General features: G+C 39.9%; 1 protein-coding gene across 3 annotated transcripts in view; it reads left to right on the forward strand.

The window, feature by feature from the left end:
• PHF11 (PHD finger protein 11) overlaps nt 1-22,009 on the forward strand; it is a 29,346-nt gene extending 7,337 nt beyond the window's left edge. The window contains exons 2-12 of one of the 3 annotated variants that reach the window (XM_035003430.1): nt 285-406; nt 4,897-5,004; nt 11,617-11,750; nt 15,178-15,221; nt 15,415-15,483; nt 16,474-16,480; nt 16,955-17,018; nt 17,678-17,744; nt 18,368-18,499; nt 19,512-19,583; nt 21,125-22,009. In XM_035003430.1, coding sequence (XP_034859321.1) covers nt 285-406; nt 4,897-5,004; nt 11,617-11,750; nt 15,178-15,221; nt 15,415-15,483; nt 16,474-16,480; nt 16,955-17,018; nt 17,678-17,744; nt 18,368-18,499; nt 19,512-19,583; nt 21,125-21,306 — 1,001 coding nt within the window. In that variant the 3' untranslated portion in view covers nt 21,307-22,009. Of the gene's footprint in view, nt 1-284; nt 407-4,093; nt 5,005-11,616; nt 11,751-15,177; nt 15,222-15,414; nt 15,487-16,473; nt 16,481-16,954; nt 17,019-17,677; nt 17,745-18,367; nt 18,500-19,511; nt 19,584-21,124 lie in introns of those variants that run through there. The other 2 variants (XM_035003428.1, XM_035003429.1) reach the window with 2 other exon arrangements.
• The last annotated feature ends 4,217 nt before the right edge of the window (nt 22,010-26,226 follow it).

The following is a 26,226-nucleotide window of genomic DNA, read 5'->3' on the forward strand; positions in this document are numbered from 1 at the left end:
TGAGCCAGCCAGGTGCTCCCTGGTTGTGTTTCTTGAATAAAGTTCTCCTCATGTTTAGACATTTTACATAAATTCATTAATTCTTGTCCCTCCTTGTATTAAACCATTTAAGAAATACACAGTAAGTTGCTTTTCCACTTGGGTACCAATTTTTTTTTCCTCTCTGGGAGTTGAGAATCTCTCATATGAACAAGTGCCCTGCCTTCTACTTTAAGACTGGTGGAGGAATTATGGAGACCAAGAAGTTTCACTTTTCCATTTCTCATAAGGGATGTTACTTATAGGTGTCTTTCAGGTTGCAGAAAAGATGGAAAAAAGGACATGTGCACTCTGCCCCAAAGACATCGAGTATAATGTCCTATACTTTGCACAATCAGAGAATATAGCTGCTCATGAAAATTGTTTGGTAAGTTACTTGAAAACACATGAGTCCTTTTAGGGAAGGACATACCAAAATAGGTAAATGTACTTTGGAGACAGAATGACGAGTTGGCCATGATTTGGGCTTCTAAGTGGGGATTTGGGGAGCATATTTTTCTAACTTTTTAAACTGTTTCAGATCTTATGATTACATTTTAGCTTTATAACTGATCAAATACAATTATGATGAAGAAGCTTCTTGGAAGATATTGAGATATTTCAAATATAACCAATACCCATAGACATTGCATCCAGATTTGTAGAATCATACTATATTTGGTTTACTTTGACTTTCTTTTTTAAAGGAAATAAAACACAGATAGTTAAGGGCTCTCTAATTCTCTCTGTTCCCCTCCCACCATCCCTCGAGATATAATTGCCCTCACGGATTTGGTGTTTCTTATTATCTTGTGTTTTTGATTTTATGCTCCCACTGTGTGTATTTAAGAGCTTATAACAAGATATGATATTGTTTTACATGTTCTTGGACTTTGTAGAATTTCAATCAAATTCTGTGGCTATTGAGATTTATCCATGTGATAAATTTAACTCTTAAGTCCTTAATTTTAAATGCTATAGAATTCCATTTTGTGACCATCACTACTAAACTATTCTCGTGTGAATGAACTCTTAGGTTTTTCCACTTTTTTTCATGTAACTAACCAGCTGTCATGAACAGCTTTGTATAGGTCTCCTAATTCATGGGAGGATTTCTCGGGTGTAGCGCACAGAGCTAAATTGCTGGGCACAGAGGGAGCGTTTTGCACCTCACTGTATGCGCCACATTGCTCTCCAAAAGGATTGCACCAAGTTTGACTTTCACATTGTTTCAGAATTCGTTCCTCTTTTTCCTTGCCACATGTGATATTATGAAATTTTAATTTTTTCCTCTCTGATGGATGTGAAACGGTGTCTTGTTTGCATTCCTAGATTATTAGTGCGATTGTGCCTCATTTGGCTGGGCTTATGCACAGTTCTGTTTCTCACTTCTGTGACTTGTGTTCATCGACTGCGTTTTGTCTTTAAGATATTGATTTTCCTTACATGTATTTATATATGTATATAAATAGATTCTATGCTTTATTATATATGTTGGCTTTTAACTTGTGGTGTTTCCTGTCAGAGGTTTATAATGTAGTTAAATTCATCGTTACTTTCCTTTATAATTTGTAGGATTTTTCCCCTAAGAAGTTCTTTCCTTTACTAAGGTTCTATCTTTTTTCCCCCAAATTTTAAAATTTGGCTTTTCTCATTTAGTTTCTTAATCCAACCAGAATTTATTTGGACTACTCTATAAAGTAGGCATCTCCTTTTTTTTTTTTATATGGTTAACCACTTTTCCCAGCATTATTTATTGACTAATCTGTTCTTTTCTCATTGATTTGTAGTGATAATGATAACTATAATTATTATTCAGTATTCACCAGGTGTAAGGTATTGTTCTGGGAGCTTAAGCTGTATTAAACTATTAATCCTTACGACAACCCTAAAAGGTAGGTATCATTATTATGCCCAAACTAAAGATGAAACAACTGAGGTACAGAGAAGTACTTGCCCAAGGTCACACAGCTGTAAGTGCCTGAGCCAGGATTCTTACCCAAGCTGCTTACTTCTAGAACCCTCACTCTTCCAGTGTGCTAACAATATAATATTTGTGCACAGATCTGTTTCTGGCTCTATTCTGTTCCATTGGTCACTTTGTCTCTCCCTGAGCTGGTACAACATTGTCTTAATTACTATGATTTTATGATAAGCCATGGCTATTTTTCGGTGCTTTGAATTTTGGGATTAGCTTACAAGGTTTTATACAAATTCCTATTGGAATTTTAACTGGAATCCCATTGAATTTATAGATAAATTTGGGAAAAAATGATATGAGTATTTCTGTCCATTAACAGAGTCTGTCTTCAGTGATTCATGTCTTCTTTTATGAATTTCAGAAGTGTTCAATAATTTTTTTCCTGTAGAGGTGTAAAACTTTGGGTTAAGCTATTTCCTGGGTCTTTTTTTTTTTATTATTACCTTTTCCTAATACCTTAAAAAAAATAACTGAAATATGGTTGACACACAATGTTACATGTTTCAGGTGTAAACATATTGAGTAATTCTACTCTGTACATCATGCTGTGCTCACCGCAGTCTGTCTCCATGTAGTGCTGTTCCAGTACCATTGGGCTATATTCCCGATGATGTGCCTTTCATCCCTGTGACTTACTCATTCCATGACGGGAAGCCTATACCCCCCATTTCCTTTCACCCTTTTTGCCCTTGCCCTCCCACCCTCCTCTCTGACAACCACCAGTTTATTTTCTGTTTATGGGTCTGTTTCTGCTTTTTTTGTTTGTTCACTTATTTTTAGTTTCCATATATAAGTGAAATCATATGGTACTTGTCTTTCTCTGACATTTCACATAGCATGATACCCTCCAGGTCCATCCATGTTGTTGCACATGGCAAGATACCATTCTTTTTTATGACTGAGTAATATTCCTGTGTGTGTGTGTCTGTCTGTCTGTCTGTCTGTACACCACATCTTCTGTATCCGTTCATCTACCAATGGATGCTTAGGTTGCTTCCATATCTTGGCTCTTATAAATAATGCTGCAATAAACATAGGGGTGAGCATATCTTTTTGAATCAGTGTTTTCATTTTCTTTGGGTAAATACCCAGTAGTGGAATTACTAGATCATATGGTATTTCTATTTTTAGTTGTTTAAGGAAACTTCATACTGTTTTCCATAGTGGCTCCGTAATTTACATTCCCACCAACAGTACACGAGAGTTCCTTTTTCTCCACATCCTCACCAACACTTGTTATTTCTTGTCTTTTGGACACTAGCCATTCTCACAAGTGTGAGGTGATATCTCATTGTGGTTATTTTTTTTTAAAGATTTTATTTATTTATTTGACAGAGACACAGTGAGAGAGGGAACACGAGCAGGGGGAGTGGGAGAGGGAGAAGCAGGCTTCCCGCTGAGCAGGGAGCCTGATGCGGTGCTCAATCCCAGGACCCTGGGACCATGACCTGAGCCAAAGACAGACGCTTAATGACTGAGCCACCCAGGCACCCCCTCATTGTGGTTTTGATTTACTTTTCCCTAATGTTGAGTGATATTGAGAATCTTTTCATGTCTGTTGGCCATCTGTACATCTTCTTTAGAAAAATGTTATTTCCGGTCTTCTGCCCACTTTTAATCAGATCATTTGGTTTTTTATTGTTGAGTCATAGTTCTTTATTTGGGATATTAACTCCTTATCAGAGATGTCATTTGCAAATATCTTGTCCCATTTAGTAGGTTGCCTTTTCATTTTGTTGATGGTTTCCTTTGCTGTGCAAAAGCTTTTTATTTTGGTGTGGTCCCAATAGTTTATTTTTGCTTTTATTTCCCTTAAGGAGACAGATCTAGAAAAATGTTGTTATGGCTGATATCTAAGAGATTACTGCCTATGTTTTCTTCTGGAAATTTATGGCTTCAGGTCTCACATTTAGGTCTTTAATCCATTTTGAGTTCATTTTTGTATATGGTATAAGAAAGTGGTCCAGTTTCATCCTTTTGCATGTGTGTGTCCAGTTTTCCCAGCACCATTTATTGAAGAGACTGTCTTTTCCCCATTGTTTATTCTTGTCTCCTTTGTTGAAGATTAGTTGGCCATAAAATCATGGGTTTATTTCAGGGGGTTCTGTTCTGTTGATCTATTTTTATGCTGTACCAGATTGTTTTGATTATTATAGCTTTGTAGTATATCTTTAAATCAGAGATTGTGCTACTTCCAGTTTTTTTGTTCTTTCTCAAAGATTGCTTTTGCTATTTGGGGTCTTTTATGGTCCCATACAAATTTCAGCTTTATTTGTTCTAGTTCTGTGAAGAATGCTATTGGTATTTTGGTAGAGATTGCATTGAATCTGTAGGTTGCTTTGTGATTGCATTGTGTAATGTTGATCTTCAATTCAGAGATAGATTGGATTCGGGTAACACATGGAAACTTGAGCCAACCTAAACATAAAAGTGGGTTTTTAATCAGACTGCAGGGGATTTCATGGTTTCTAAAGGCTGACATGCGGGCAGGTCTAAGAACAGTAGCTAGGAAAATATCAGGAACCCATCTTGTTCTCTCTAGCCCTCGTTTCTATATTCCTCTCTTTGCAGACTGGCTTGCTTTCTACCATGTGGCTCAGAGTCTATTTCACTCTCTCAGGATAGGGAATCCAGTTGGCTCAGTTTCGGGTCAGGGCCCCAACCAGGTCCAGTTAACCACTGGGGGCCAGGGTTATGCAGTATAAAACATGCCTGGGGATCAGGGCCACTTCCAAAGAAAAGCAGAGTGGCTTGTAATCTGTTTACATACCCCAAAAGGTGGTCACTGTTATACCCCCAATTCATCTTCCACTCCTGGTGAGTACTTTGTGATACCATTTTCTGATTTGCAGCTTTCAATGGTACTTTGTGCATTTTTTTCTTTTCCCAATTTGAAGCTGTATTCTTCAGCACTTGTGGAATGTGAGGATCATGATCCACGTAATCAAGACAGAAATTTTGATGTGGAATCAGTAAAGAAAGAAATCCACAGAGGACGGAAGTTGGTAAGTATAAATGATTTTATTACTCATAAAAGATGAACAGATCTTGAAGGGGATGTTTCCAAGAGAAAGTCTACTTGATTGGTAAACCAGGGATAGAGACACATCTTGGAGAGCTGAAAGACATAGGACCTGTTTTGGAAACTTAAATTCAACTGAACATTTAATATTTTAAAACAAACTACAACACGCTTCATCAGCAAAGTAGATATGAGTTAGATTGCTTTTGGCTGTAAGTAGAAGGAACCCTCAACTCAAACTGGCTTTAACAAAAAGGATGCTCATTTTCTCACTTAGCCAGAGGGAAAACTGGCTTCAGAGTTGGTTGATTTAGTGGCCATCATCAAGAGCCTATCATCCTTTCTGTCATCCTGTCCGCAACATCAGCTGGTCCTCTTGTGGTCATAGGGCGGTCACAGACAACAACTGAAGTGTCAGTCTTTCTTATCCCTATCTGGTAAAAGAAAAAGTTCATCCCGGGCGCTTGGGTGGCTCAGTTGGTTAAGCGTCTGCCTTTGACTCAGGTCGTGATCCCAGGGTCCTGGGATCGAGCCCGGCATCGGGCTCCTTGCTCAGTGGGGGGTCTGCTTCTCCCTCTGCCCCTCACCCCACTCTTGTGCTCTCTCACTCTGTTAAATAAATAAAATCTTTAAAAAAAAGGAAAAAAGAAAAGAAAGAATTAATCCCCAAGCATTGAATAAGAGCCCTTCTGAAAATTAAATTAGGCCACACCCATCTTCCTGCTCTAGTTGCTAAAGGTGGCCATAACTAATCAGGATCAACCCCCTTGTACCTGGGTCAGCTCCCCCTGGAAGACAATAGATACCTTATTGGTTTGGTTACAGTAGACTTCCTCTAGGAAAGGCCCTTCAAGGCTTGCAGTACAGCAGGTGTGAGCACCTAATGCCCACCACCACAGTAAGGTTTATGATCTGAAACAAACATTTATTTAGTCTTTACAAGGCATACACATATATGAGGGCAGTTTCTGCACAGCCTGATGTGCTTTGAGAAGGGTCAGCACAGGTCACTCAAGCAATCAAGCACCTTAGTGCAGGTAGGGCCCAGAAGACTTCCTAGTTGGGGAGGAGTGAGGGTAACGAAGATGGGGAAGGAGGAATTCCAGGGAAAGGGAACAGGATGTGCCAAAGTTGGGAAGGCAGGAAAGACATGGCATGTTCCTAAAACTATAAGCATATGACTGTGGCATCCTCTTTACTGACTTCATGGAATTCCATGGGATCAACCAGAATGCATGAAACTATTCCCTTGTTAGATAATGAGTTGACTCTGGTTTTTCACTATAACAACTAATGTCACTGTAAACATCTTTGTACACATACCCTGTGTACTTGTTTGAGCATTGCTGTAAAGCACATTCCTAGAAGTGAAATGGCTGAGTGAAAGAGAATTCCCTTTAATAATTTTGAAACATGCGGGGCGCCTGGGTGGCTTAGTCAGTTATGCATCTGCCTTCACCTCAGGTCATCATTCCAGTGTCCTGGGATCGAGCCCCCCATCGGGCTTCCTGCTCAGCAGGGAGCCTGCTTCTCCCTCCCCTGCTCCCCCTGCTTGTGCACCCTCTCTCACTGTCAAATAAATAAAATCTTTAAAAATAATAATTTTGAAACATGCCAATAAACTGTCCACCAGAAAGGTTGTACCATTTTATACTTCTGTGGATGAAAGAACATTTTTCCCAGCCCTTGACAAAAATGAGTGTCATGAATCTTGTTACTTTTTGCGTCTGACAGGAAGTGTTACCTTGCATTTCCCTCATCACTGGAGAGAGGTTGAACGTTAGTTCTTCTTAGGCATCTGTCTCCCTCCCAGCCTACCCAGCCCCAGCAGTCCTTCCATGATCCCTCTACAGTCAGTGGCCCCATCTCATAGGCACTGTCCTGCAAACAGCCTGGACTCACTCTCCCCACCACCCACGTGCACATTTCCTTACTCACCTAGCAAACCACCCCCACCCCCGCCCGTGAAATGCACCTGTCTGTTGTCTGCATTTGCTGAGCAGTACTGGCACTGGAACAGTTGAACAACTGGACAAAAACCCACAGATGTGTTGACTGATCTTAGATTCATGGCCACAAACCTCAAAAGGAACCTCAACACATCACCCTCCACCCTCTACCTTTACTGTTTCATATCCTCTCATCTCTTTTTAAAACCTCTCCCACCCCAACTGCTCATCCCCAAGTTGATGACTATGCCTTATTTTTTTTTTTTTATAGACTTTATTTTTTTAGAGCAGTTTTAGGTTCATAGAACACTTACGGGGAAAGTACAAAGATTTCCCATATACTTCCCACCCCCACACATACACAACCTTCTTTTTATCAACATCTCCCACCAGAGTGGTCATTGTTACAACTGACACATCATGAAAACACCCGAAGTCCGTAGTTTACATTAGGGTTCATCTTGGTGGTACACCTATCTTTGTCTGATTCTTATTGAGAAATGGAAGCCGTTAGCCAGGAACTCCTACTGTTCAAACCACTGCCCATCCACCTCTGTCCCCAGACTCTGGGACCTCCCTCTTGTCAAAGTCAACCCTCCACTTAGACTTTGGAGTCATCACCTGCCCCTCCTTAAGGATTAGGCTCTTGAATTTCCCTTTAACATCAGTATCCCCGCTTGTACTAGATTATTTCCTTCAGCATATATCCAAGAGCAACTGATCATGTCATCTTAAATCCTCCTTTGCAAAATTATTAAAACCTGGTCAAATACAATGTCACTTCTGTCTTTAGCTGACCTCTCAGCAGTATTCATCACAGTTGTCCGTGCCCTGCATCCGGAAGCACTTTCTTGCTTTGACTTCCTACACACACTCTGCTACTATGTCTCTTACCTTTCTGGCTGCTTCCTCCCAAGCACCTTGGCTGTTTTTCCTTCTCTGCTAAATCTCTAAAGTGTACAGTCCCCAAGGCTCTCCTGGGCTCCTTCCTCCATCTGAACATCTTTTCTGTGTGACCTCTTCCAGTTCCCATGGCTTCAATTCCTACTTATGCCAGGAACTCTATACCTCCAGCCATTAAAACCAACCTGACATACCTACATGAGTATCTAATAGCATCTCATATTAAACTGGCCAATGAACACAGTTCCAGCCCCTGCACACATATACACAGACTCCATCCAAACCTGTTCACTCCTCACCTCAATGAACTGCCCACCATTCATCCATCATCACCTCCTTATCAACCTCCCAGCCCAGCATCCAGCCTATCAGCATCACCCTGCAGACCCTCTATCCTCCCCTTTTTTTGTTTTTTTAAAGATTTTATTTATTTACTTGACAGAGACACAGCGAGAGAGGGAATACAAGCAGGGGGAGTGGGAGAGGGAGAAGCAGGCCCCCCGCTGAGCAGGGAGCCCGATGCGATGTGGGGCTCAATCCCAGGACCCCAGGGTCACAACCTGAGCCAAAGGCAGACGCTTAATGACTGAGCCACCCAGGTGCCCCTCTATCCTCCCCTTCTCTCTGTCACTAACCCCCTGCAGTAAAGTCATGGATCTCCCTCAGACACTTGCTAATCAACATCACTGATCTTTGTTTTGCACTCTCTCCTGCCCATCCCTACCCCAGCCCATTCTCCACACAGCTACAATAGTGTCTTTAAAATACTGATCACTTAGGGCCCCTGGGTGGTTCAGTCCATTTAGCATTGGATTCTTGATTTCAGCTCAGGTCATGATCTCAGGGTTGTGAGATTGAGCTCCATGCACAGCTCTGTGCTCTGCAGTCAGCACTGAATCTGCTTGGGATTCTCTCCTTCACCCTCCCCCTCTGCCCCTCTCTCAGCTCATGTTCTCTCTCTCTCTTAAATAAATAAATAAATAAATAAATAAATAAATAAATAAATAAAATCTTTGGGAAAAAAAAATACTGATCACTTTATGTTCCCATCGTACAAAGACAAAACCCCAACTCCTTACTCTGCTTTGTAACCCCTACATGACCCAGCCCTTCCTTACCCCTTGGATCTTACCTCTGACTTCCCTTACCCTCATCTCTGCTCCAACAACATCAGCCCACCATCTTGTCCTTCCAGTAAGCTTGCCAATAGGAGGCTCATTTTTGCCACAGGAATATAAAGCCTTCTGCCTAGAACATCCTTCCCCCTGCTTTTTTGCCTGCTCTTATTATTCAAATCTAAACTTCTGTATCACCTCCTCAGAGAGGAGAGAGTGTCCCCCAATCTGAAATAGGGACCCAGTGAAAATGTCACTTCACCTTATTTTAATTCTTACAAAGCAGGTATCACTATGTTTTTTTAAGATAATTCGTATATTTTTATTAGCTCATTCTTTGCACTAATTAAGCACTTGGTAAATATTGACATCGATAGTCTAATTGCTATAATTACTAGAGATGTTCTTTTTTATTTTTGTTAAAATTGAAATTTATGTTCATTAAAAGACATCATTAAAGACAGTGAAGAAACAAAACAGACTGGGAAAAGATATTTACAACACATGTATCACTGTGTTTTTAACTTTGCCTTATGTGATCATGGTCTGTCTCTCTCCCCTAGAATGTTAACTTCACAAGGGCAGGTGCCTTGTCCCCTGCTGTTTCCCTCTTCCCTAGAACAGTGCCTGACACATCACAGTTACTCAGTAGTCTTTAAGTGAATGAAATTTTATTAACCATTTGTATTTCTTCTGTGATTTGCCTGTTCTCATTTTTCTGAGTTTATCAGTCTTAACCCTTTATCAAATATACAGCAAACATTTTTTTTTATTGATACAGTTGACATACAATATTAGTTTCGGGCATACAACACAGTGATTTGACATGTATATACATTATGAAATGATCACCACAATAAGCCCAATTACCATCTGTCACCATATTCCAATATCATTGACCATATTCTCTATGCTCTGCATTATATCCCTGTGATTTATATTTTTAGTAACTGAAAGCCTGTACCTTTTTTTTTTTTTAAGATTTTATTTATTTGACAGAGAGAGACCCAGTGAGAGAGGGAACACAAGCAGGGGGAGTGGGAGAGGGAGGAGCAGGCTTCCCACTGAGCAGGGAGTGCAATGTAGGACTCGATCCCAGGACCCTGGGATCATGACCTGAGCCGAAGGCAGACGCCTAATGACTGAGCCACCCAGGCGGCCCATGAAAGCCTGTACCTCTTAATCCCGTTCACCTACTTTGGCCACAATTTGTTCTTTGTATTAATGAGTCTGTTTCTGTTTGCAAATATTTTCATTGTTTTTTTGGTAGCTGTCACTATAAAAATGGAAGTTTACATTTTTTTTTTTAAAGATTTTATTTATCTGAGAGAGAGAGAATGAGAGACAGAGAGCATGAGAGGGAGGAGGGTCAGAGGGAGAAGCAGACTCCCTGCTGAGCAGGGAGCCCGATGCGGGACTCGATCCCGGGACTCCAGAATCATGACCTGAGCCGAAGGCAGTCGCTTAACCAACTGAGCCACCCAGGCGCCCTGGAAGTTTACATTTTTTTATGTAGTCAGATCCGTCAGTCTTTTTCTCTGTGACTTCTGAGTTTCCTTCCTTGCTTAGCCTTCCTGACCTTAACCCCATACATTTTCATTAACTTTAAAACTTTTTCTCAGAGCCTTAATCCATGTGGAACTTATTTGGGAATATGTTGTGAGGTAGGGATGTAACTTTTTTTCTACACATAAAGCCAGATGCCCCCACCCCCCACCCCGCCAAATTAAATGATCTTTCTTTGTGCTCTGATTTGAAATTCCACCTTTAGCATAATCTAATTTCTTACCCATATTTGAATTTTCTTTATTTGTATGGTTGCTTGTGCTGACCTTAGGGTATTGTTCGAGGTATTTCCTGTTTTGCAAGGTGGTTTCTTTGTGCTTCCCCTTCATTCAGACAGAGCCTGCTATAAATCACATCAGCCTTGGGCATGGCTTGGACTCCCCTAAACCAGTTAGATTGCTATGGCCACATACTGTCCTAACCATCTCTACACCACCTTCAATATATAAAATACCAGATCAACTGACTAATATATAAAAGCAAGAGATCAAATAAATAGAACTTGGAAAAAATTTGCTACTCAGGGTTTTGTTTTTTAATTTTAAATTTTTGGCCCTACTACATAGATTCCAGAGAGGTTTCACTTACTTTATCTCACATTGTCCTCAGCAGAAACCATGAGACAGGCAGTGTTATCCACAGGGAGGGATCAAGGTCTAAGAGAGGGGAGAGATTGCTGGATCACACAGCTCTCAGTGGCACCATCAGAAGCCACCCTCACCATGGGCCCCAGTGTCCCTAACAGGACCCCTTGCTTAGTGCAGGACAAATCTCTTTTTAGAAATCTCTTGTAAAAAGAGAAAGGTTTTGTTCGTTTTAAAACAAAAAGGGTTTTCTGCTTTTAATCAGATCATTACAGGTCAGTGCCAGCCAAGTACTTTATTTAACAGAGGTTTTGCTGAAATCTCAAAATGAGCAGCCAGATGTAAATACCTAACATTTGTGGCTGAGGACGTTAGGGCTGCTGACTTAAAAATAACATTTAATGACATCTTTAACTTTAAATTTTAACAAAGATTATGAAAAACAGGTGCTTACTGGGTAAAATTTATTCTTCTGTAGAAATGCGCATTTTGTAATGAAAGAGGAGCCACCGTGGGATGTGATTTAAAAGCCTGTAACAAGAGTTACCACTTTTTCTGTGCCAAGAATGACCACGCAGTTCTACAAACTGATGGATCTCGAGGAATTTATAAGTATGTATAATTAAACAGTTTTGAAGCTACACTTGGGGGAATGGAATAAGGAATGGTTAGATTAAGACAAAGAGGTTTGTTTTTTTTTTTTTTAAGATTTTACTTATTTGACAGCACAAGCAGGGAGAGCGGCAGGCAGAGGGAGGGGGAGAAGCAGGCTCCCTGCCAAGCAGGGAGCCTGATGCAGGGGCTTGATCCCATGACCCTGGGATCATGACCTGAGCAGATGCTTAACCAACTGAGCCACAGCGGCACCCCAACAAAGAGATTTTTAAAGATGATTTTATGCAAATGGTTTCTAAGTAAGAGCGTGGTTTGGGGGATGCGCAGTTGGGAACCTGACTTCACAGTATCTTCCCTCGGTATTATAGAAAGAAAATGAGCAGAGTTCGTTTTGGTTTTAATCTTCCTACATGTCTTCTTTCCCAGTAGAAAGCACTGGTTGCCATACTGGCATGAGTGACCTAATGGGTGGTCACAGGACCTAGAACCAGTTCACTATTGCTCTCCCCTGCAAACAGGAGCCTTGTTAGCCACAAGTCAATGGTTTATCCATCTTGTCTGCTGAATGAATGTTTTTTCCCACCACTCTCACCACTGTCTTACCTATAAAGAGCTTTTAAAAATGATAAACTATGCAGCAAATATAGTAATCAGTCATTAAGTTCTTAAAGAAATTGTTTGAATTGCCTTTGGCTTTTAAATCTTGCTTCCCTCTTTCAATAATTCTTAATGTTAATTTTGACCCAGTAAGGCATATTTTAAGTCCAACAGAATTGTATTTGTTTTATCCAGGAAGAAACTTGATCTTCCTCCTGATGAAAGGTTGCAGTTCAGTTAAATAGACAGTTTAGTCAGATGAAATCAGTAAGCCAGTTGTTAACTGAATTGATTCAAGTCATGTTCGGTTTTTTGGTATGTGGTTGCAGTCTAAAACATGTCATATGGGGCTCCTGGGTGGCTGTCAGTTGAGTGTTTGCCTTTGGCTCAGGTCATGATCCTAGGGTCCTGGGAATGAGCCCCACATTGGGCTCCCTGCTCAGTGGGGACTCTGCTTTTCCCTCTCCTTGTGCCTCACCCCCTGCTTGTGCTGTCAAATAAATAATCTTTGGGGCGCCTGGGTGGCTCAGTTGGTTAAGCGACTGCCTTCGGCTCAGGTCATGATCCTGGAGTCCCGGGATCGAGTCTCACATCGGGCTCCCTGCTCAGCAGGGAGTCTGCTTCTCCCTCTGACCCTCCTCCCTCTCATATGCTCTCTCTCTCATTCTCACTTTATCAAATAAATCTTTAAAAAATAAATAATCTTTAATAAAATAAAATATAAAGTTAAAAAGATATCTAGAAGAAGTTTTGACCTTTTTTAAAGTTATGAAATGGAATATAAAAGAAAATGATGGTCTGAAGTTGAAGAGCTAGGCAGATACTTCTCACTTCTTTGGGGTATGTGCATACATTCTGATGGAATATTTTAAATTTCAGTGAAATAATATTTTTATTCACAATATTCTGAATGAGAGCATTATCTTTTTAATATGATTTTTGTGAGATCCTAAATATTTTAAAATTGCATTTGGAGGCTAGATTTTTCCCCCCTTTGGGCACACACCCCCAGGTTCATCAAAGTGTTTCAGGCACTATGTTGTTTTATCTAAATAATCACTTACTTTGTGCCAGAAATACTTCCAACTACTTTATAAATGTTAATGCATATAATCCTCATAACAACCCAGTGAGGTAGGTATTTATCCCCACTTTACAGATGCAGACACTGAGGCCCTGTAAGACTTAGTCATTTGTCCCCAGGTCAAATATCTGGTGAGTGGCAGAGCTGGGCTTTAGGGCTCTGGAGTTCTTGCTCTTCACCACCATATCCTCTTCAGGCTTAGGGGCCTATATTCTAAAACAGTATGGGCAAGCATATTATTAAAAGGAATTTGTTAAATAATTTTACATCTGATTTTGAGCAAGTTCCATAGATATTTTATTGCTTGAGACTAGAAAGGAATGTGTAAATCATACTAATTTTGTACCATACTTTTTATATTTGATTTGCTCAGAAACTCATAGATTGTATTTTTTTTTTACCTTCCCAAAGAGTTCATTATGACTTCCATAATGACCTCACGCACCCACTAGACACACTGTTATTAGCAGAGCTACAAGACTGAACAAAAAGGAGTCAATTCCTGTTATATCTTAAACTGCAAAAATACTGGTCTTGTGTTAGTAGAACCAAGGAATAGAGACTCAATGAAAATAATCATTTTTGTCATTATCAAGTATCAGGTGAACTTCTATGTACTTTTTAATTGAATTTAAATATTCAGTTGTTAGAGTGCCTACCATACATAAGATATCTTGCTAGGTGCAGTAAGAATATAAAGAGTATGAATAGGACATGCACTAAATCTCAGAGAACCTAGCACCTTGTTGGAAGGACCAGAGGCCAGAACAAATAGCGGCACGTGGCATGATGGGAGCAGGAGGGGATTCGCATGAAACTGGCTTGGCCTTGAGTTGATAATTGTTGAAACTGAGTGATGGGTAGGGGGCAATGGGGCTCATCATCTCTTCACTTTTAGATCTGTTCAAAATTTTCCATAATAAAAAAAATGTAAGTGCCTGGCAAACGAAGTGTTCAGATACTGGAATCCAAAGGGTGAGATTAATTTTGCTTGGGGCAGGAGATGGGTTGCCAGGAAGTCTGCATGTAAAAGGTAGAAATTGGTGTAAAACAGAATTCATATGTTCCCACAGGCAAGAGGGAGCCTGCCTCCTGAGGGTCAGCACCTTAAGAAAAGGAAGGGAGATGTAGCTGGGGGCTGAGGATAGAGCCTGGGGAAGATATGGGACCTGAGCAGCTCCTCAAAATTCATTCACTCCATTTCTTCTTCATAGCCTGCTGTGCTGCTTGCTTCTCTTCTAGGGCATTGATCCGTTCTAGATTCATGCAGTTCAACTCTAAAGTCTGGGGGAAGATAACTGCTGAGTTAGAAAACTACTTGCCCCAAAATTCATGCCTGCAATTTTGTGCTATTTATTGTTGAAAATCAGTAGAACTTTGTGTAGTCAGATGAAAATTTGTCTTAGATGTTGGATCTTTAGATATCTTTCTTTATACAGTAAAATCCCACTGACCACGATGTATGAGTTACTTACCATTGTTTAAAATGTTTCACACGCACTCCTTCGGAGAGCGTACCAACTTGAGGGCTGAGAGCACAAAAGACATCTGACAGAGGCTCCGTCCACATTTGATAAGGGTCAGTAACTTACACAGGTTTGGAGAGCATTTTTCTTTTACAAATATTTAGGGTAAGGCCATCATGAAAAATAGACTAGTTCCTTTTTAAATCATAAGAAAATAGGAATATTTAAGAAGTGTAAGTAAAAATATTTAACAATTCTTTGAAATTGCATGTTTCAGAATGTTTTGCAAACAACATGCTCCATTGAACAACGCTCATAATGGTAAGTCTCTAAAATTTAGTACTGTGGGTTTAAAGAAAGGTATACATTTAGGTAAGACATGGAATATCCTGATTTACTAGCCTCACTGCATTAAATACAAATTTGTGAGTTGAATTTTTAATACTTATAAAATTGCCAGTTTCTTTGTGCAGTGTGCAGTGTAATGGACTAACTTTTCTTCTTTGCAAACTAGACCTACTCACAGGAACGTCTCTGTCTGGTACCTTCCATCCTCACTACAATCAGAGGGCCAAACGAGGACGTGGTAAAAACCTTTGACTTTTGCAACTGCTTCTCTTCTAAAAGAATACCAGTAGTTATAAAATTGATAAATTGCTGCACATTCCCTAAAATTTCCTAAGAATGCATGTTTAGCATTTCAGTTATAATTAAGGAAAACTAGGCCCTGGTTAACTGGAGTCACGGGCTGTACACTCACTCACGAACGGCCTCTGAACGCTGCCTGAGCAGCAGTGTCTCACCGCACAAAGTCTGGAATGCTCACTGTGGACCAGAGGCAGGACCTTTTTGGAAAAAGCTTAGTTCCACGTCATGCCAACTGCATTTTTTGGTGGTAAACAACACTCTCTAAACAGTATTGTTACCCTCATTTTTCAGTCAATACCCTTTTATCAGGAATTATAAAAAATATAGCTTCAATCTGTTTACATTGTTAACTTTCCCTATCAGTAGTTTTAATTTTTAAATTTTTTTAAGAGAAAGTGTGCCGCGAGTGGCGGAGGGGGCGCAGAGGGAGAAAGAGAATCTCAAGCAGGCCCCACACTCAGCATGAAACCAGACACGGGGCTCAATCTCATGACCCAAGCCAAGAGTCAGATGCTCAACCGAGCCACCCAGGCGCCCCAATATTGAAAAAAATTTTTTTTAATTGTATTAGTTTTTAAAAGCAGATTATAACACAGTTATGAATCCTCTCCCCAGAAGAAACTATCCGTTTCATTTGAATTCTTCTAAAAATTTCCTGTACATACTACTATATTTTTTCACTCAGACATCCTTCCATATCTATACAAATGGATCTACCTCGTTTTTGAAAGGCTGCATGATAATATGCCATTGTGTGTATTATTATTCAGTTGTATAGCTGAATTACAACTGAACTAGTCTCTGCATGATGGACACTGAGGTTCTTTCCATTTTTTTTCTATTATATCAAATAGTGTAGTTAGCATTTTTCTCCATTCATCTTTGTGCCTTTATGCAACTATACCATTTGGAAAACTTCGTGTAGATTGCTGGGTCAAAAAGTATAAACAGTGAAACTGTGATAACAACTGGCTGATTCTCTTCCATAGAGGCTGCATCAGCAGTACACAATTACCCCAATCCTTGCAAATATTAAACACTTTCATCTTTGTCAGTCTGATAGGTGGGAAATTATTTTGCATGTCTTTACTTATGAGTAAAATTGAGTGTATTCCCCTATCTTTTGATCAATATATCTGTTTTCCTGTGACCCAGTCTGTTTTTCTATTTAATGAACTCTTCCTAGAGGGTTCCCCATTGGCCTGTTTTTCTGTTCATTTGTTTTATATTTATATTTTGAAAATTGGTGCTTTATCATATGTGTTGCAAACATTCAGTGTAAGTTTGCCGTATCTTCTGACCTTGTAGTAACTTTTAGTATATAAGAGTTTTCTATTTTATGTAGTCAAGCATCAGTCTTCTCCTTTATGGATTCTGGTTTCTACATGATTTAGATTTTCAACTGATTTTTCAGGACTGAAAAGAAAAAGAGGAAGGAAGAAATGTCTCTCAACAGACATTCATGTAGAGGTAATTTGACTTCATTTTATTATAGCTTTCAGTTTCTTCACACAGTTTCTTCCTTATTTTAACCATTCACATATCCGGTGAAATGGTAACAGAACCATATGAGCTGAATATAAAAGTTGGATGTGTTGGGTATCCCAGCACATGCCCTTCAGGAGGTGACAGTCCCATGGCTCTGGTAACACATGTCCTGGTACCACATCAGTGAAAGTATCGGAGCCCACAGTGTGCTTATGGTCTTAAAATGGGCAGAGGTGCAGTAAAGCATCCTTACCTAACCAAGTATTTCTCAGCTGCATGATCCACACTCGACCTGATTTGTGATTTTCAAAATTTTCTGCATTACTATTATGTGCAAAGTGTATGAAATGTTTTGGGGATTTGAAACCGTTTTTTTACACATCCACTCATATGAGCTAAATTAGTATGAGCCAGCAACCTTCACCTCTTGCTGTTTATACAGAGGAGCTTGCCACACCTCTTGATGTTTTGTTATACAAAAATGATAGGATGTTTACATGTAAACTACCAATGAATATGGGGCATGATTTTTCACCACAGGCATATCATTGAATTGTATGCAACAAAAGACTGGTTTTCATTTTACACAATATTAAATGTCAACAGTAAATCAATTAATCTTGATTTTTCTCTCCCTCTAGCCACCTGAAATGTTGACATTAGACAGATTCACAAAACACATGAAGGAAGAGGATGGCAGACACACAGGTTTGCTATAAATTTTGTATCAAATATGACTTCCAGTACTTATAAAAATAACCCATTTACTTCAAAGTTGGATCCCACTTTATTCTTCTAGTCTTATAGTAATTGTAAGAAAAGAGAGCTTTTATCATAATTATCTACTCTATCATAGCCCCAGCTCAAAGTAATTTAGATGGGGATGGTCCATTATTCTTTGGTATTAAGAAAGGATATACTTCCTGGTCTAGAAGCCAGGGTTACCTAAGCTCAGAATCCTGTGACCCCAGGAAGCTGAAGCCAGTCATTGTAGCTTTCTGTCAGGGAAATAGACGTTCCATAATGACACACAGTAACTGTGACAGAAAAAATGGGAGCTATTATCTCAAAGATCTGCAGCTAAATTTTAGAAAATCCTCTTGATTCAGATAATTAGTCTAAGCAGAGAAGTTTTTTTCACTTTTTGTAACATTGTTTCAGTGAGGAAAACATGAGGTATGATGAAATTACAATAAAAGATAAAGGTGCTGTATTTATTATCCTACTGACTCTGCTCATCCACCACTACGCATGGTCTGAAGAAATGACCATAAAGGAATTTGAGAGCTGCTCTAGATCATTTCCTCCTAAAATGTTTTTCTCATTCTTAGATGCAGCTGTGAAGATTGATTTTCTTAAGAAATGTAAGGAAGTGGGGCTTCTCAATGATTTATTTGAAGAACTAGTAGACAAACTTCATTTGATTCAAGAAAGACTCATGGGTGACACTGCTTCTGATTCAGGTACTGAAACAGCAACATTTCTACATGCAGAGACTTCTCGCAAACCTACTTCTAAAACAGACCAAACCAAAAGTACATACTTTCTTTCTATGCAATTTCTTTTCCTTAATACAATTCACTGTTCCAGGTCTCTAGTCTTCTATGGATCAACAGGATGTGGGTAATTCACAAACTGATTAATTCAGTGAAAAGCAGGCTGGTGCCCTGCAAGTTGTGATGGGTTTTGCAGACGCGCGTAGCTGAGAGTGAGGGCTGACAGCATGTGGACGCTCAGAACCACAGGCAGTTACACATCTGCCCCCTCACCGCTTCTTGCTAACATCTGAGAATAGCATCATGTTACAGTTTTGATTTGACCCAAATTTTGTTCCTTATGTCTTTTTTTGGTAATGTCAACTCAAAGCTTATAGAAGAAAAATGGAATGTTTTGTTTGATGTTGCACCTAGTTAATGTGACCTTTCAGAAAGCGCTCTTTGGGAAGCCAAAGTTCCATTTGTATATGCAAGTATATAGCCACTTAGCCTTCTTAGACCCTACACTGTGAGCTTAAAAACTTTATGATTTTTGCAAGAAAAAGCTTGACAGTCTATACTGTAGGCACCAAGGTAAAGTCTATGATTATTTGAAAGGGATTATTTTCTATAGGACAAAACCAAAAAGTGAAATTAAAAGGAAACTTCCAAAAATTCATTCATTACATTCTTTCATTCATTTCCTCTTTACTTGAGACTAAGTACTTCTCAAACTTTGAACATGCTTCTCAGAGTCCCTAGAGGGCTTGTGAAAACTAGTAAGCGGGCCTCACCTCTGGAACTTCTGATGTGGGAGTGGAGCCATGCATTTGCATTTCCACCATGTCCCCGGGGAAACTGCTGCTCCTCCGGTGTGAGACTGAAGTCGCACAGTGCTGGACTGTTCTGTGTACTTTTCCTTATTTGGGGTTAGTTTGTAAGGGGTTTCTGTCTATATCAATTATTTAAATTAGAACTGAAAATGTGTTTCTCCCTACAGACTATGAAGAAATCGGGACTTCACTTTTTGACTGTAAATTGTTTGAAGACACATTTGTAAATTTTCAAGCAGGTATGAGTTATAACCGAGCAGCATAATTTATATATATATACACTGAAGTAATATAATACTATTCAGTGATAAAAATCATTTTAGAAGAATGTTCATCATCTTACTAAATAAAAAAACCCACCACAAAGCAGTACGAGCCCTCACACACACAGAAAAAAAGTACCCAAATGGGAACAGTAGTTATCTGTAGGTGTCAAGGCTGTGACATTTGATGTGTACAAATTTTAATTCTCCCAATATTAATCTTCAATCTAACTGGGGGAAGGAGGGTTGCAATTCATTGATTCTAAAGATGAGCAAGAAAAAACAGTCGAGACGTTTTTGAAAAAGCAGCAAGCCTGGTGGGGGCAGAGACTTAAATGGTTGCTATTTTATAAAAAGGTTTTGCTGAATCATTATACTGTACACCTGAAATTAATAGGACACTGTATGTTAATAATACCTCAACCACTCAGTGAGTAGGTCCTCCCACCATTAAGATGCTTTCAAAACCGGCTACATTCCCACTTACAGAAGTCAAATCAGACTCATCTGTATCAAGCTGCCACTCAGTGGACAGGCTGTGCACTGCACATCCCAGCCAGAGTGGGTCACAGAACTGGGTGTGAACGGCTCCCCCTACAGTTGCACAACCACAGTGTCCTACTCGCCATTCAGATAATCAGCCTATCCTTTAACAGTCTCTTGAGAATGTCTGCTCACTGCTAATGCAAGTATCCACCTATTTTTTAAAAGCAGCCTTTAAAATCTTTTTCTAAAAAGCCTTATTTTGTAGGGGACTTTCATCTGTGTTACTTTTCTTTCATATAAAAGCCACGTTTCCACTACGTGCATGGGTTAGTTGGGAGGATATACATTACAGTGTAGTACGGGGGGGGGGGGGGCAGCAAGAGGAGACACTATTTGGAATTGCATTAGAACCAACTTTAAAGGCCTAACTTGACATCGCTACTGATAGACTCTCTTGCTTAATGTTGCTCAGTTCTAATGTTCCAGAAAGTTAACTACAGGTATTCTAGAGAAAGACTTAATACTCTTCAACTTTGAAGTTTTCAAAAAACAACATTGTCACTGAGTAATACTGTTATTTATAAAGCCTAATTAAAGTATCTTCTTCCTATGTTTCCACATTAAAGGCCTTCCTTTTTCTAAATAAAACCAAAAGCTTTTATGTAACATTAAAAACTGGATGCATTTTTATGAAAGATTTGCCTTTATTCTTGATATTCAAACCACATGCTCTCTCCACTTATTATCTCAACAAATGGGTATAGAGCAGCATGAAGGTTATACAATCTCTGCTTCTGAGTTCTCAAAGATATACAAAAGGTACTCAAGCTCTAAAGATGTACTGACCGGCTTTATGTGATAAAAACTAGAATTCCATCCTGAATTAGAAGAGGAACCAGTTCCTGCTCACAGGGCCCTATTTTCTTTTCATGTAGGGCACAGCAGTGTGTATTATGCACTTGCAAGTGAAAGAGGACAGAAATAGTATGTTGTTTATAAAACTACTAACCTGAAATTTCTTTTTATCATAGCAATACAGAAGAAAATCCATCAACATGAAGAAAGGCAGCAGCAACTGAAGGAAGAGATTGAGGTACTTCAGGTCTTAAACCAAACCATGTACTTTCTTCAGGAAGATAAAGACATGAGGTCAAGTTCTACTTCAGTATCTTCTGTGTCTTCTAAGGATTACCACTTCCTAAACCCAGAATGAGGCTCAGTTGCAAGCAGGCTGCAAACTGAAGACCTGACCTGTGGAAGCCACACATCTTTAGAAGTAGGCGTCTCCTGTCTCTCTGGACTTCAAGCTTCAATCCTCATCAACTCTTACCTGTTCTTGCTGATTGGCATTTCATTTGATCCTGCCTCCCTCTTATTATCATCTCACTTCTGCTCTCCAATAAAATGTTTCTCAGATTCTACTTGAGTAAACTGGATCACACCTCCCATCTCTCCCACCCTCTGCACTGAAAATCCTCTGGTAGCTTCATGCTGGTGCATCCCCCCCTTCCCCCACTCCAGTGATCTACATTGATTCCAGTAACACACAGGGTGCTCCTGGAAGTAAAGGCTCCCCAGGGCCTTTGCACATCTTGCTGTGAAGCCTTACCTGCTCTTTTACCTTTCTCTGCCTGTTCCTCCTGCAGATCGCACTATACCAGTTCTACCACTCATTTCATCGGAGTACTTTTCCTTCCCATCACTTCCCAGTGTAACCCACTGTATCTTAGTTAGGGTACAAGCTCTCTGAGGGCAAAAATTCACTATTCCTGTGTTTTGCTCCCAACACATTCTCAGCACGTAGCATGCTCAATAAATGTTAAATAAATGCATAAACTGTTCTTATCCTTTGAGACTAGTTCCAGCTTATAATGAGATATAATAAATTTGAATATTTTTACTCCACTTGTACCAAATTCACTGGTCATCACGAAGTCTGCTTTTTCAATTTCTTTTCAGCTGCTGTCACTACATGGGCATACATCATCTTCAAAATACACATTTAAATTGTAACAACTCTTTGAATAAGAACATCAGTGGAAATATGCAAGAATGAAAAACCAGGGGCGCCGGGGTGGCTCACTTGGTTAAATGACTGACTCCCAGGTTTCAGCTCAGGTCATGATCTCAGGGTTGTGAGATCAAGTCCCACATCAGGCTCTGCTCTGAGCACAGAGTCTGCTTGTCCCTCTCCCTGCTCTCTAAAATAAATAAAATCTTAAGGAAAAAAAAAGATTTTTCTCAAACTAACAATATACAATTTGGATTTTTATGCACCACCATGTGTGATCCCTGAAAACCTCACATGCACATTTCTGATTTTTTACCATACTCCTCTGAGATTTGCAATAATGCTATATTTCAAAATGAGTTTCACCCAAGTCCCCAGCATGGTGTCTAGCATGTAATTGTACTCAAAAAGTACCCATGGAAGGAATATGGTAGAGGTGAAAAAGAACATGCCCGTTCCTGTTTTAATGGCAACCCTAGCTGAAATCATCATGACCTGTGGGACAAAATCTCAATCTAGTGGTTTTCAAATTCAGCTGTGTATCAGAATTACCTGGGCATTTAAGAAACTACAGGATGGGGGCATCTGGGTGGCTCAGTCAGTTGGGTAGCTGCCTTCGGCTCAGGTCATGATCTCAGGGTCCTGGGATCGAGGCCCGCATCGGGCTCCCTGCTCAGCCTGCTTCTCCCTCTGCCTCTGCCTGCTGTTCGGCCTACTTGTGCTGTCAAATAAATAAAAACCTTAAAAAAAAATTTTAAAAATTAAAAAGCAACTACAGGATGGAGTTCAGGAAGATGGTGGGGTAGAAAAGATCCCAAACTCACCTCCTCCCCCGTGGCGAGGCAACAACTACACGTCCTGCAACTCACTCTGAAAGCCACCCGAAGACTGGCACAACGGGCCTTACACAGCTAGACCTGGAGCGGCAGCCACATGAGGAGGGGTACAGACACAGTTGGCAACTAAACCCCAGGGGTGACTCCCCACAAATGGTAGGGCCATCGCAGGCACAAAGGAGTGAGGGTATCAGGCCCCACACTGGGGATCCACACTGTGAAGGCAGGTTCCTAAAACATCTGGCTTTAAAAATCAGCAGGGCTTCAATCTGGGAGCTTTAAACACCAGTGGGGCTGAACTCAGGGAGAGCTGGAGAGCTATAGGAAATGGAGTCGCCGTCCTCAAATAGCCAGCACGCTAAATAACGGCCCAAGACACAGCACAGCTGCAGGAGTCTGAAAAGCACCTAGCATATAGGTAAAGATTTATTGACTAACTTTAGGATATATGCCAGAGGGGCAGGGATCTGCAGACTTTTGTTCTCTGGGAACAAATGTGTTGGCCAGCGCTATTCTTCTCCCCCCCCCCCCCCCCGGAGAGCCAGATGCTGTCAGGAGCCAGTTCGGACACTCTCCATCTACCCTGCCAGCATCATGTGCCCTGCCCCTGCATTCCCCTGAAGAACCAGCCCATTCAACCCATGGGCCCACAGGCACCTGCTCTGCCACATCCAGCGGGGTGTTCACTTACGAACTAGTAGGGAGGCTAAATTATATATACAAAAGTTAGTCAAGGGATACACAAAACAAAAACATGTAAAATATGACATATAAAACACGGAGGAGAATAAAAATTTAATGTGTTTTTACAATGTGTTTGAACTTAACCCATCAACTCAATATGGACTGCTATACATGTATGATGTCACATATGAACCCCAGGGTTACCACACACCAAAAACCTATAATAAATACAGAAAAAGTAAAGAGACTGGAATCTGAGCATGACACTAAAGAAAGCCATCAAACCACAAGGGAAAAGAGCAAGAGAAGAAGAAAACAGAACTACAAAAACTAGAAAACATTAACAAATGGTAGTGAGTACATACATATCAATAATTACTTTAAATGTAAATGCACTAAATGCTCCAATCGAAAGACATAGAGTGACTGGATGGATTAAAAAATAGGACCCATCTATGTGCTGCCTACAGAAGACCCACTTCAGACCTAAAGACACAGAGGGTGAAGGGATAGGAAAATATACATGTTGCAAATGAAAGTGGAAAAAAAAAAAAAAAAAGCGAGGGTAGGTATACTCGTATCAGATAAAATAGGCTTTAAAACAAAGACTGGGGCGCCTGGGTGGCTCAGTTGGTTAAGCAACTGCCTTTGGCTCAGGTCATGATCCTGGAGTCCCAGGATCGAGTCCCGCATCGGGCTCCCTGCTCGGCGGGGAGCCTGCTTCTCCCTCTGACCCTAATCCCTCTCATGTGCTCTCTCTCATTCTCTCTCTCTCAAATAAATAAATAAAAATCTTTAAAAATAAAAAAATAAAATCTTTCTTTAAAAAAAAAAAAAAGACTGTAATAAGAGACCAAAAAAGGTCATTACATAAAGGGATCACTCCTATAAGAGGATATAGTTTATGTACCTAACACAGGAGCACCTAAACATATAAAGCAAATATTAACAGACATAAAGGGAAAAGTTGATAGTAATACAATAATAGTAGGGGGCTTTAACACCCCACTTATATCAGTGGATCACTGAGACAGAAAATCAGTAAGGAAACCATGGCTTTGAATGATACATGAAACCAGATGGACTTAACAGATATATATAGTACATTCCATGTAAAACCACAGAATACACATTCAAAATCACATAATAGGCCACAAAACAAGTCTTCATAAATTTAAGACTGAAATGATATCAATTGTCTTATCCAACCAAATGAAACTAGAAATCAATTACAAGAAAACTGGAAAAACACAAACATGGCTAAATAACATGTTACTAAACAACCAATGTGTCGTCAAAAAAATCAAAGAGAAAAAATACCTGGAGACAAATGAAAATGGAAACACGACAATTCAAATCTTTGGGACACAGAAAAAGCCCTTCTAAGAGGGATGTTTATAGCTATACAGGCCTACCTCAAGAAACAAGAAAAATCTCAAACAATTTAACTCTACATCTAATGAAGCCAGAAAAAGAACAAAGTCCAAACTCAGCAAAAGAAAGAAAATAATAAAGATCAGAGCAGAAATAAATAGAGAAAAAAAAAACACAATAGAAAAAATCGAAGAGGGGTGCCTGGGTGGCTCAGTCATTAAGCGTCTGCCTTCTACTCAGGTCATGATCCCAGGGTCCTGGGATCGAGCCCCCGCATTGGGCTCCCTGCTCCATGGGAAGCCTGCTTCTCTCTCTCCCACTCCCGCTGCTTGTGTTCCCTCTCTCGCTGTCTCTCTCTAATAAATAAATAAAATCTTTAAAATAAAGATCGATGAGACTAAGAGCTGGTTCTTTGAAAAGCAAACAAAACTGATAAACCTTTAGCTGACTCATCAAGAAAAAAAGTCTCAACCAAAATCCTCAACAAAATCCTAGCTAATAGGATCCAACAATACATTAAAAGGATCATCCACCACGACCAAGTGGGATTTATCCCCGCGATGCAAGGGTGGTTCAACATTTGCAAATCAATCAGTGTGATAGAACACATTAATAAGAGGAGGGAGAAGAACCATATGGTCCTCTCAATTGATGCAGAAAAAGCATTTGACAAAATACAACATCCTTTCCTGATTAAAACTCTTCAGAGTATAGGGATAGAGGGAACGTTCCTCAAGTTCATAAAATCCATCTATGAGAAACCCACAGCGAATATCATCCTCAATGGGGAAAAGCTGAGAGCCTTTCCCTTAAGATCAGGAACATGTCAAGGATGCCCATTCTCGCCACTATTGTTCAACATAGTACTAGAAGTCCTAGCAACAGCAATCAGACAACAAAAAGAAATAAAAGGTATTCAAATCGGCAGAGAAGAAGTCAAACTCTCTCTTTTCGCAGACGACATGATACTCTATGTGGAAAAGCCAAAAGACTCCACCCCCAAATTACTAGACCTCATACAGCAATTCAGTCATGTGGCAGGATACAAAATCAATGCACAGAAATCAGCTGCTTTCTTATACACTAACAACGCAACTGTAGAAAGAGAAATTAGAGAAACAATTCCATTTACAACAGCACCAAAAAACATAAGATATCTCGGAATAAACCTAGCCAAAGAGGTAAAGGATCTATACTCTAGGAACTACAGAACACTCATGAAAGAAAT

Source organism: Mirounga leonina, unplaced genomic scaffold (assembly GCF_011800145.1).
Source record: "Mirounga leonina isolate KUSES-001 unplaced genomic scaffold, KU_Mleo_1.0 Mir_127, whole genome shotgun sequence".
In the NCBI taxonomy this organism is placed as follows: domain Eukaryota; kingdom Metazoa; phylum Chordata; class Mammalia; order Carnivora; family Phocidae; genus Mirounga; species Mirounga leonina.